The following is a 13,734-nucleotide window of genomic DNA, read 5'->3' on the forward strand; positions in this document are numbered from 1 at the left end:
TACGTAATAAAATTTATTACAGCAAATTTGCATAGCAATACACCAGTCTATGCTTGACACACAAGAGTACTGATTAGGTTCGATTTACATCTCCAGTCATCGTTTTGTTGTTTTTAGAACTTATCTCTTCATATCATTGAATGATTTAAGGAACTGAATAAATTACAAGCATATCACTGCCAGACTGAAGTATTTTCTAATTCCAAGTGTTTTTTAAAATGTAATCTGTTATTTGCCCCTTTAGAATTTTAAATACGAGATAATCAAAATAGACCTAGTAAAAAACAGTATCAAGTTTTAATTGACAAAAATGCTGTACATAGTTTTACTCCCTAACCTCTAGAGCACAGAAGCAAAAGCCAGAATAATAACCTAAAATAGCTCCAGCATTTGCATAGCAATCTTACTGATAGCATCATCAGAGTAAGACAAGCAATCAAACTGCAGATTTTTTTTTTTTTCTTTTCCAGGGAAAAAAAAGAACTTCCAACCACTGCAGGAATAATAACAACAGGGTATTTAACTCAAAATAATTGATGTCTTATTTTAATTGCAGTCGTAAATAGCATACAGCTTTAGCCTTAACTACCTAATATATATCAACCCAAGGTTTCTGAAAGTAAAACAAAAACATTACAAATTACTGATGAGGCAAGTAAAATTCTGAGGGAACCAATTTAATGAATCATTAATGATAACAGTGATATTAACTATAGAATAGATGTTTAACCGTTAATTCCTTTAGACATGCGCTACAGAATTACAGCTTATACTGTGAGGGAAAAAAAAACCTGTGAGAGCATCATTGTTCTGCTGCAATACTGAGGACAGTCATTTTGGGAGCTGTGAAGAAAAAATAATGCTCTGAAAAATTTGCTACTCTGCACAGAATTTGAGCTAGCTTAGTAGGTTCTCACTGAATATAAATTAGACTTCTTTCCAGGAGATAAAAGCAGTGTTGGTATAAGCAATGATTGCTCTTTATTTAAAATGGTCCCAGTCTTTGTATATTTATTTAAAGGTTTTTCTTATTCAGTGTTAAAATCATACCATGACATTAGGCAGGTAAAAAATTAAAAAAAAAAGATGAAATGGCAGCTTTACTGTGGAGCATGTTACATCTATGTAGGCATGCCATACATGCCCTATTTTCCAATTTCCAATGTCTAGATTACCTGTGTTCACCTTAACTTAAAATGTCAGGATATCCAAAATAACAGTTTTGATAGTCTTTAATGTGGCTGTAAGATATTCTCTATTGCCTATATTAGATCTTAGTGTGTATTCCAATTTAATAAGCTTTGAGATTTGAACCCCAAACTCTTCTGGCTATTATTTTATATATCAGTTGTAAATACAGTACAACATTAAGTGTACCTTAACACCCAGATATACTTGTCAATATTTAATCATTTATTTTTCATCAGAAAATATGATTTAAATATGATTTATTGACACTGATGGTGTCTGTAGATTTATCCAACTCCAACAGTTACCAAGTGTCCAGGCCTCTTACCTTAGATGCAGAAGAGTCAAATACCAGCAACGTTGGTTGGTTACCTGATATTGAACGGAGATCTTAAAATAATCCTAGTTCAAACAGCAATTTCAGTATGACAAACCTCCATTAAAGTCCCAGAACAAACCAGAATTTTTTGAATCTAGGTTTTCCAGGGTCATAAGTGAATGGTCTCTCCAAACCAGTGATAAAATAGGAGCAAATAATGGACTGTTTCCCATTTAAAATCAAAACAAAACCTGATGACAGGTCTCAACTTGTCCCAAATCAGAACAGGCAAGATTTCTTAAAAAACAGTGAAAATATAAGTAAGAGAAATATTTCTTGGCTAGTAGACCTGAAGGTATAACATGCTTTTAGTCCTGTCCCAAATGGCTTATGTCTCCAAGAGAACAAGGTTTCCCATGTCCTCTACCTGGACTTGGGTAAAGTGTTTGACCCAGTCCCACACGACATCCTTGTCTCTAAATTGGAGAGACATCAATTTGATGGATGGACCACTCGGTGGATAATGAACTGGCTGGATGGTTGCACACAAAGAGTTATGGTCAATGGCTCAATGTCCAGCTGGAGACCAGTAATGAGTGGTGTCCCTCAGGGATCTGTGTTGGGACTGGTCTTGTTTAACATCTTCGTCGCTGACATGGACAGTGGGATTGAGTGAGCCCTCAGCAAGTTTGCCGATGACACCAAGCTGTGTGGTTCGGTTGATATGCTGGAGGGAAGGAATGACATCCAGAGGGACCTCGACACGCTTCTGAGGTGGGTTGATGCCAACCTCATGAAGTTTAACTTTGCCAAGTGCAAGGTCCTACACCCGGGTCAGAGCAATCCCAGGCACAGCTACAGGTTGGGCAGAGAAGTGATTCAGAGCAGCCCTGCAGAGACGGACTTGGGGGTGTTGGTCAATGAGAAAATGAATATGAGCCGGCTTGCAGCGCTTGCAGCTCAGAAAGCCAACTGTATCCTGGGCTGCATCAAAAGGAGCATGACCAGCAGGTCGAAGGAAGTGATCCCGCCCTTCTATTCTGCTCTTGTGAGACCTCACCTGGAGTATTGTGTGCAGTTCTGGTGTCCTCAACATGAAAAGGACATGGAACTGTTGGAACAAGTCCAGAGAAGGGCCATGAGGATGATCAGGGGACTGGAGCACCTCCCATATGAAGATAGGCTGAGAAAGTTGGGGCTGCTCAGCTTGGAGAAAAGAAGGCTGCATGGAGACCTCATAACAGCCTTCCAGTATCTGAAGGGGGCCTATAGGGATGCTGGGGAGGGACTCTTCATTAGGGACTGCAGTGATAGAACAAGTGGTAATGGATTAAAACTTAAACAGGGGAAGTTTAGATTGGATATTAGGAAGAAATTCTTTCCTGTTAGGGTGGTGAGGCACTGGAATGGGTTGCCCAGGGAGGTTGTGAATGCTCCATCCCTGGCAGTGTTCAAGGCCAGGTTGGACAGAGCCTTGAGCATCATGGTTTAGTGTGAGGTGTCCCTGCCCATGGCAGGGGGGTTGAAACTAGACGTTTCTTAAGGTCCTTTCCAACCCTAACTATTCTATGATTCTATGATTCTATGATTCGACTAGTGGAATTAACTGTTCCTAAGTAGCAAGAGTTACTTAATGACTAACCAATATAGGGAACATTTCTAACACTCTATTTTCCTTTGTTATGATTTTTTTCCTAAACAAGAAAAATTAAAGAAATGAAAAAAAAAAAACACAACCAAAAAATAAATATCACAAGGCACGCAAAACATTGAAATTATCATAAGTACAAAAGTTTTTCATAGCCACTTACCCAGGCACTGACACATCTGCCGCAAGTGGTGATTTTGAAATCCCCATAGAGATCCTTGATGGCACCAGTTGTAAAGAATCCCTCCACCATCAGCAAAATACCATATACAAAGAATGCAGCTGCTACACCGTATATCACATACTTGAAGATGTCAATCCTGTATAGAAACAGGAAAAATTATTGAGCTGCATAAATATTTAAAAACGACTGAAATTTCAGGGTGAGATAATAGGACCAACTGAGCCTCAAAGTTTCTATGCTGGAGACATCTGAAGTGCTGATGTGCTATAATGATAGCTGAAGCTGAGGACAAGAGTGAACTCTGGAATAAAATAGCATTGATACAGGAAACAATGGGTCATTTAATTTAATAATATGTAAAAATGGATCTGTGTAGGTAAGACAGCATAATTTTTCAGAATAAGTAGAATTCAGTTAATTTTTATTTTATTTGCTCTCTAAAGTTGCAAAGAAAAAAAAAGGGAAACAATCATCCGATACATCTCCTGAGTAACACGATGTAGGCAGCACTGCATCCAGCACATCGTTTCCTGTTATAGAAAAGATATTTTGTCACAAAATTCAATACACCTTTCTACATACACAAGTAGTTATCAAGCTGTAATGCCAGTCTTCTCCTCATCAATATTTTTCCACTTATATTCCAATGAAAAAAAGTGTCTGACGCAGGATAATAGTCATCAAGAGATATCCCTAGCTTTAAACCAGAAACATGTTATTCCAAAAGTCATAAGGTCAGATCATGTGGCATTATTTTATAATCAAACTTCAAAAGCATCATTTCACAGACCCAAAGCTCAAGAAATAGAAGGATGACTTACAGTGCAACATGTTGAGCCCTACAAGGCTCCACTTATTACATAGAAGATTAACTGGATTATGTGGCTGTCCTGTGTGGCTATGTGGGCTATGTCCACTGTCCAGAAGTCCAATAGTGGCGTAAGGAGTGTCTGCCCCCCAGATGTTATCTCATAACCAGGGTTTATGAAAAGACATTCGAAAGAACCTCTCTGCTCTAAATGTTTTGTCTAAACATAGAAACATTCCTAGTGAACATTGCCTGGGGTCAGCAGGTTTCAATGTTTCTTTCTTGGATTTCCCTTAAAAACTAGCCACAATAAACTTCGAGTTTATCAATATGGCACTGCAGAAGTCATGCAGCTCCTTAGAAAATGGTAAATAATTTGCAGGTCTAAGATATTAGTAAGTTCCAGTCACACTGTTCAGGTCAAGACAGCGACAGCTCCTAACAACATAGGACAAAAACATAAGCCAGAGACCCATTAGTATCTACAAGAAGAATTTTGACATGCACCAAACAACTACCCAAACTGCATATTATTCAAGAAAAACAAAATTGTTATGAAAAGAAATATCTAATGATAATATTTATTTAGCATTACCTTTTTCATCACCACCCAAAAGGCAGCTCTCAATACATTTTATATATACAATCCAGTAACAAAGCTCAAAACCCCACTAAAATATCTTTGAGTTTGGATGGTTTTCAAGCATTTCAGATTAGAATTTACAGCTGATATTTCAGATGTATGACAGTGTCTACATCTTAACTGAATGTATTTTAAGATTCCTTTAGTCTCTTAAAAACACAGTTAAACTTATGACCTGATTGGGAGTGGAAGAATCATTATAAAGTAATGCTTTGGGCACCTATTGTATCATTATTTTTTTCACAAGGGTGTAACTGAAGGGTTCTGGGAATGAGACAGGATATGATTTTTCACAGCATTCCATTGACAAAGTCCTCTCAGCTTTTCTCTACATCACTTTTTATTTCATATTCAAGTGAAAATGAGGGTAAGTTGGTATCTGTGTAGAATAGATGCGTGGATATTCAAAGTGATGAAGCAAATTTAACACTGTAGCAATACTAGATGATGCAAAGATGATATTTATTTTAATGCATAAGACTGCTGATTACGTTTTAAAAATCCTATTTCTCTAATTTTATAGTAATTCAGCCAGTGTAACACTGTTTTAATATGAAAATGGTGGTCTGAGCCTATCTTGTAGTTACTGAAGAAAAAATAAATTTACAATAAACAGTCAGCAACTTTGTGACTATTCCATAAGATCTCTTCCAATTCTTACATTATATATCTTATAAAATTGTGACCTCCACCAGCACTGAAGGGTGGGGGTTCTGCCAGCAGCAGCTTCTCACAGACCTCTGTGGGCTAAGTGCTGTAGAAATTACAAGCTATCATTGCCCTAAAGAGATTAAGACTTTGGGAAAATCCAGAGACTATTTCAGCCCTTGCAACAGCCCTTTAAACCATCTGTCCTGAGCCTCCCACTGAGCTGCTTGTATCAAAAAGTGTACTGAAAGATCTCTGCTTTTTCTTCCACCTTATGTGTAACCAAAGGCATACCTTTTCCTTAAACCTTCCTTTCTAAAAGAAAAATATATATAGCTACACACTCGTCAAATATAGAAAACATTTTCTTCTTCATACACACTCTACAGAGAAAAGTGTTAAAATCTCTGCTGATCAGACTACATGAGATGAAATAGTCAGACTTACTCCAAGGAGAAATGATATTGTATAATGCAAAGAGTAAAAATAAAAATTGTGAAACAATCATTCAACTGCCTCTTTACAAGTCAGATAGAATTTTATTGAAATATAACTACTTTTAGAGTGTGCTAAACAACATTACTACTACAATAACAGTACTACAACAGTAATATTTTTATATATGTATAGTTTTGAAGATAGTGGTGGTATAAAATTATTCTGCAGCATCTCATAAATTTCACATAACCTTTGACTTTCCAATAAAATTCTAATAAATTTTAGGTCTTGTAAATTGGAAATTGTCTTTCTTTAAAATAAGGTTTGATTCCTCCTGGATGAACCCAGGGCAATTAATTGCCATCTGTGTTTCCGCAAATTCTCAAATGCTGCAGACAATGTATGAGAACATGAGACTGAAGGGAAAGACAGAAGGGATGATGAACATGTGCCAATAGATGAGATGGGTAAGGACAAAGAAAAAGGACAAGCAAGGCTTACACATGTGTAGGCTGGAATGGAAGGAAAAGGGTGGGCAAGAAGCAAAGGAAAAAGAGACAAAATTATAAAGATAAATTTTGTACTGTTGACAGGATTGGAAAGAGATCTAGTAGATGAAGATTAAAGTTACACTAAATGAGAAGAACAAAAAGAAATCTTGAATGCTTATTCAGTAAATGTAGTACTCCTATTAATATTATATGATACATACAATGATATAATTAAAGCCATGGAACATTTCTATTAAAAGGCAATCAATGAAGATTGTGAAGATCTCAACAAATTTGCATTGATCATGCAATTTTCACATAAATTGCTGAGTAGCATAAGCTGAATGATTATCTAATTCCCAATTTAATTGGGAAAATCACATCTTGAAATTAGTAAAACACTTTTTTCTTTTTTTTTTAATAGAATAATCTCAGACATAATTTCCATGCTGTCTTAATCTTGTAGATGCTCCCTGGGTTCCAGATTTACTTTTTCCTCACTACACTGTATTCAGAAATGTTAGAAAAATAAACATCACTGTTTTCAATTTGCGACTTAAATCAAGCTGATCTTTCAATTTTTAGTCTTTTTCTGCTGCTGCGTCTTTAATTATTCCATATTAAGCAGACTTCCTAATTCATTCATCAGAATCTGGATTCTATCCAACAAGATGAATATTAAAATAGCCCTAAAGAAAACACTTCTACTGGCAGAAGTTACTGATGGAAGCTGTCAATGCTAGCATCTCAATGAACAGGTTGTAGTTGAGCAATGAGTAGACTATTCCAGCAGAGACAACTTAGAGGTGAATAAAAACATTCTCAGTGAGTCAGGTCAATGTTGCAGACTTCCTACCGTGTATTTTATTAGGTTAAATGGTTTAGTGTGAGGTGTCCCTTCCCATGGCAGGGGGGTGGAACTAGATGATCTTAAGGTCCTTTCCAACCCTAACTATTCTATGGTTCTATGATTCTATGATTTTCACTGTGCTTTGGCAAATGCAAGGATTAAAAAGTAAAATAAATCAGCACGCAATAAGATTAATTGCAGAATGATCAGGTCGATATGTAGCAGGCTTTCGTCAAAAATGTGTTATAACAAATTAAGTTATTTTGCTGTTATTGAGACTCCTTCAACCATCTGAGATAATAATTATTACAGCCTGTTTTGAAATTATTTCAATATTCATAATTAGTTCCTGTTAACTGCATCTAGAAGTAATAATGTTTTAGTCTTGTGGAAAAAATAACTTCACTGGAATAAATCTTTACTGTTCCAGCATAATAAATGGATCTACTACCCCAACATAGAAGCCAAGAAGAACTGTTAACATTGGCCCATTATATTCTACTGTGTCCTAAAACGACATGCAAACTGTAAGAACCTTGAAGCATTACACTAATCACTCTAATCATGGTACACTTTCTACCCTCAAGTTTGAAGGTTGGTACTCAGCTAATATACAATGACATATTTTTTGATCAAAACTACTTGATATTTCTCTGGAGCAACCTACATACTAGCTAGGGATATTTTTAATTTGGTTAACATAAGAATGCATTGCAGACCTTTGTTGGCAGTTAACAGCAGCAAAACCCACCACATTAGTTTGCCTTGTGGCAGGTGATTCCCATGCTGTCCAGAAAACCTTTTAATACAATTAGAGTACGCATAGGCTTCAGCCTGAACAAGTAATATAATCCTAATCTTACAGAGATTTTGTTTGGCCTAGCCAGAGTAATACTTATTACTGTGGAACTAGTTTTCCAGCATTTATAATTCTGCCTCACATTTATTTTCCTAAATTTATAACTTCTCCAATATAGACATAGACATTCAGAAACTACAGTTGCTGAATAGCAGATAATTGCCAGTAAGTGTACCTACACTCTCTGAACGCAAGTAGATTAAGGCAATTATATATATTTTCAAACAAAAAAAAACAAAAAACCCAAACAAAAAATCACACATAAAATAAGGGAAATAAAATACTAAGCTATCAAAGTGCTAAAAAAAGTTTGTGATATTATCATAGTACAATTTGTAATTAAGAATTGCCTTTTTTTACAGCTGGCATAGGCAATTTAGAAACATGACAAATTCACATAATTACTACCATTGGGGTAGATCAGTTTTTCCAGTTTGGGAGGTTTGTTTTTGTTGGTTTTTTTTATTTCTTTAAATAGTTGCTGTTCACATCTAGAGTGCACAATAATCTCTGTTACTCTGTAAAACAGCAATGCTGGCCTTCATGCTGATCCTCTTGCCCCCTGAAGGACTGATCCTGAGAGGCTGCTAAGAGGCTGAGATAGCAGCCTGCTCCCTCAAGCTATCTCAACCTTGTAGAAGCAGTTCTGCAAGTATGTTTTTTGAAGAGAGACAGGATATAAGGGGACGTTTGCAAATAAGAAGGTTTGTTTAGGATACGCAGAACCCATGCCCCATGGAAGTATTTAGCAACAGTGTTTAGGGTCTCCTACAAACCATGTAGGAACAATTTCTTGGTGTAAGTTCATGGCACATCCACTTAAACAGCTTGAGCAAAGATGGTAGTTGGTACCATGAAGCATAGAGGAATTGTTAACAAAGGGAGGAGACAGGCAAGGACAAACCTTAGAAGGCAAACACACAGCCAGCAAGGAGAAAAAAGGATTTATTAATAATTGCCTGCTACTTGCAAAGTAAGTCCAAAAAAACTCTAGGTAACAACATAAAGGAGGTAAAACAAACTGAAATATCCTCACTATGGAGAAAGGGGAAATGAAACCAATAAAAAAATGTAAGCATTAAGTCCATGAGGGATTTCTCTGAGATTAAGTTAATACAGAGTCTAAACTTCTGAATTTCAGGTGGAGAGAAAAACAAAACTGAAGTACAGAATGCTCAATTAAAGTTTGTCAGGAAATGCTAACAGGAGAAACAACTAACAGTAGACAAAGGATAAGAGCAACAAAGACCTAAAAGTAGAAATAAAACATTATAAAAAGGAAACAGAAACTTCTCATTCTGTATTTCTGAAAGAAATTTTGTATGTAATGGTATGTATAATTCATTCAAAATTAAATCCAGATTAGGATAGTATAAATAAAAGATAATCATACTAAAATATGGAAAATACACTCACATTCTGCAAGGGCCAGATTTAGCTATTCTATTCAAAACAGAATATGACATCATTGATTTTAACACTGATTTGTGATGTACAACTTTCTACAGGCAAGCAGAATACAACCCTAAATCATCATTCTGTAAAAGTTTGATGGTTGCTTCCTTCCTAGGAATGGGATGGTTGAGCCAAGATGCCGTGGACCAGCTCTAAAAGCAGTAAAGAATTAACAAGCTAAAGGAAAAGGAGCAATACCAGTGTAAATGACATTTTTGCCTGATGAATCTTGTTACTTTCTTGGAACAGGAAAGGATCCAGTTTAAGAATTTAAATAATCATGAAAAATTTTAGTCCAAACCACTAAATTCTGACTATGACATATGGACGAGGCTCTTCTCAAAGTTATTTCTGAAAACCCAGGTTTGTTCTGTCTGTTCACCTCTAGCAAGGCTTTCTTAGAAACATTTTTAAAGATGTTAATTACAGAAGAAATATGGAGCCCTCTTTGCCTGAAGAAGGACAAAAAAGATTGAAATTAGTGCACAGTAATATGCAGATTTATGGCAGAATTACATGATGTTGTACACTATAGGTACTCAATTCCCAGGCACCTTCCTGCAGCAGCAGTGTAAAAAGATGTGGCAAAAGCATATCACAAGTTTTCTGAGTATTTTGTTATAACTAATGTAAACTTGAAGTTATACCCGGTACGTACTGATAGCTTCAGATTAACAACTTTATGTTAAAACTCCAGATTGTGATGGTAATACTTAATTTTACCAATTTCAGATCTCCTGTGGAAAGGCCAGTTATTTTAGTTTTGCATGGCTCATGAAGCAAGACTTAGCAAAATGTATAATTCATAGGAATTTATGATATTTTACATGTTTATAAAGTAAACTAAGTCTAAAAGGAAATGAAGGCATCTAAAAGAGCAGATATTTCCTGTGAAGATGACCCACCTGCTGAGAAAGATCTATTGCAAATGCTTTGAGTCACAGGCACACAGTGGTTATAGCCAATCTAAAATTCCAGCCAACCAAGAAAGAGAGCTGCTTAAGACAGTATTAAATTATACAGCTGTTTGGCTAAAAGTAGTGGATTGTATTTTCACAGATGAAGGGAAGAAGGCCAAATACTTCTTTATGTAATATTATTCTGCTGTTATTGAAATGCTCTCCTATGAATTTCCTTCTTCAATCATTTCATAAAATTAGGATCACACTTTTGCAGGTATGTCCCACATCCTAAATTTTACTTACATAATTTCTTGCTGGTTTTACTTTTAACAGAATACAGAACACCAGGCTACATACTACAGCTGAGTAGGCAGTAAATGTGACTTTTCAGCACTGTATCATCTTGAAAAGGTCATATTCTCAGGTACTGGCATGTTTTTCCAGATTTAATGCATCTAACAACTGATACAAGATCTAAAATGCCATGTTCTGAATTGAATCTTTAATATGCTGTATTTGTCCGTTGATATTTTTGTGTGTGACTGAACCATTCCCATGAACTAGAAACTATTCTCCTTAAGTAAACTCCATTTTTTTGTATCTAAAAAATGCATCCTTTGATGACATTGTACTCTCTCTGGTTGTTCCTGTCAAATTATTATACATGAACAAGACATATGGGCCAAAGTTAGGCCTTCCTTGAAGAGATAACTTCATTTTTCTACACATAATCAGAATCCAGGTACAAGAACTCAGAGTGCTACTAGTGGGAACTCTCATTAGTCAAGTTACAAGTCTTTTTGTCATTAAGCTCAGTGAATAAACCTTTAACTTCACAGCAGTAGAGATTGTGGGTGAATCACCATTAGCATTTTGGCTCAAGAATATACTATGGGGGAGGGGGTTAAGCAAGTCTTGCAGCTGTCCCTGATTATTGAAATATGGTTTGCATCATGTTTTTCAGAGAGCACAACATGGATTCCTTTCCATGTAAAGCTAAATGGTAAGTATGCTTCAGGAGTGCTCCTACTGCACTCAGGCCACTCATGAATATTCAGTCTATTTTATCAGCCAAGACTGAGCCCAGAATAAGCCCCTGAAATACATACTGTATGAACAGCAAGTTATTAGAACCAAGTATTTAGGTCTACCAATAGTTTCTATCGTGTTAACTCTGCTTTCTAATATGTATGTAGCCATATGACTTCTCCACTTAACTCTGCACCACATCTTTAGAGATTAGATCTTCAAAATACCAAAAAGCGAGATGCTGCATAGTCATCAAAAGAGGGTTTGAGTAACACAATTCTCAGCCCACTGTTGTCCATTTTTCATAGTGCAAGATTGTCTGCCTGTGCAGCAAATACAGTAGGCACACAGTATTACATATCGAGTAGGATTTCTACAATACTTCAGTGAAATGAGATTAATTAAAAATTATTTGCTGTCACAGAAGAAACTACACTTCACATGCATTAATAAAGTAATATTCAGGGATTTTAAGAATAGTTTCCAAGTATTGCATTTGCAAAATATTTTGTAATAAAGAATCTTTGCTGATATTTGCAACTTTTTTCAGATAATTTAGAGATATTGAGTTGACCTAATGGAACAATAAAATCTATTATCTAAAACCAAACATACTTCTAAGAAGGCATACCTATTTTTTATATAAAACTAATTTTATAAGAACCTTTTAATGCTAATTTTACACATGTGAAGCTAGAAACTTCAGATCATACTCCCTACATAATATATTATTATATACAGGAAAAGTAAGCTACTGTTTAAAAAACTGCTTGGATACTATTGCATATTCAGAAATGTGAAAATAATCCCTACCAAAAGGGAGTATACACGTCCAAAAAAAACCCAATATGCATCTCAGATAAATAACGGTACATTCATCCTACTAGTTTGGCAATGCTCCAATACATATCCACTTCTTTCCTGTCTCTTCCTCTTCATAGGCTCAGATGAATGAATTGGTGCCTAGATGGATACTCTTACAGAACCAGAAAGGTCATCTATAGGGACTCTTTTGGGTGGTTGCTGTTTCCAAACATACTATGACACAGCCATGCGTAAACCAGTGATTGCTTGTCCTGATACAGATCCTTAGATGTTTTCCTTCCCATAATACAAATAGTGTTTAAAACATTATTTATGTTCAAGTGCAGAACACTTAACTTTTGTAATAGAATGACATGTATAGGGAAAAACAGATTACTACTATTGTGTACTAAGTAGATGACTAAATCAGGACCACCACATGGTCTAATGCAAATGCATTATAAATCTCATACTTCATATCAGCTAACCTTTATTACAGGTCTCATTGTAATATCTTTCACAGTATTCCATTAATATTAGTATAATAATGTTGATAACAACAATATTTTCAGTGGTACCAATATTTAACTTGTGATGATTGCAAAGACAATGAAATGAAAGAACAGCAGAAGATCAGAATATCATCCATCTGTCTATCTACCTCTCAAAACACTGGTTTCAAAAACTAAGAGGGGGCATATAAAAGCTTCTACGTATGCTCTTTTGTTTTTCCTTCAAATGAAAACAGTTTCACATACATATGTATATTACCAAATAATATCCTTTTCATAAGCAATGACTATCCACTGATAGAACGGTTACCAGCAAGCATCAAACTTGGACACAACAGCACCTGAAACAGAGGCTTTCATATTTTGAAAGGAAAGAAACTTTAATCTGTAAGAGCATGCTTTCATTAGTGTCTGTGGCACTTCCAGTAGAGAAGATAGTAACAACAGGTTTATAGACTGTAACTTCATTTTGTTTACTATTTGATTTCACACATTTAAACCTGAATTATCTCTGTAGAAGGAAAATGTTAATGTTTCTATCAGGAAGATTTCTTTATTTTGCACTCTAAGAGCGTGATTCCCTTGTTTCATGGCCTATATATCACAAACGTGACAGATGGCACTATCTGGCCTTGCATACTAAAAAGAAAGAACTGTGAAAAGATGCTGTTGGGAAATAACACCAAACATACCTTGTGCTGCTGATTTCTTACAAGATATCTTCTGGAATTTGTTCAAAACACCAGAAAAATATAAAAATCCAGATTGCAAAATACACATTTGATAATCATACATCTATTCCTGCTGACTTCGGAATCTTGTCAAAATCAGTGATTAAGGGAATATAGCTATACCCAGTACTTTGCAGCTATACATTACAATTTATTAAGTTATTAGAAGAATGACTGTATATCACATCCTCCTTAAGCATATTACTCAGTTTCAGTGGTCTACAG

The 13,734-nt window shown here is 35.6% G+C and overlaps 1 protein-coding gene across 1 annotated transcript in view; it reads right to left on the minus strand.

Annotated features, from left to right (window-relative positions):
• GPM6A (glycoprotein M6A) overlaps positions 1-13,734 on the minus strand; it is a 120,713-nt gene that overhangs the window by 22,578 nt on the left and 84,401 nt on the right. Inside the window, exon 3 of the mRNA XM_062623309.1 lies at positions 3,319-3,475. Coding sequence (XP_062479293.1) covers positions 3,319-3,475 — 157 coding nt within the window. The remainder of the gene's footprint in view (positions 1-3,318; positions 3,476-13,734) is intronic.

The sequence above is a fragment of the Pezoporus occidentalis genome, unplaced genomic scaffold (genome assembly GCF_034315485.1).
Source record: "Pezoporus occidentalis ecotype Australia unplaced genomic scaffold, CSIRO_AGI_Poc_V1 ctg1, whole genome shotgun sequence".
In the NCBI taxonomy this organism is placed as follows: Eukaryota; Metazoa; Chordata; class Aves; order Psittaciformes; family Psittacidae; genus Pezoporus; species Pezoporus occidentalis.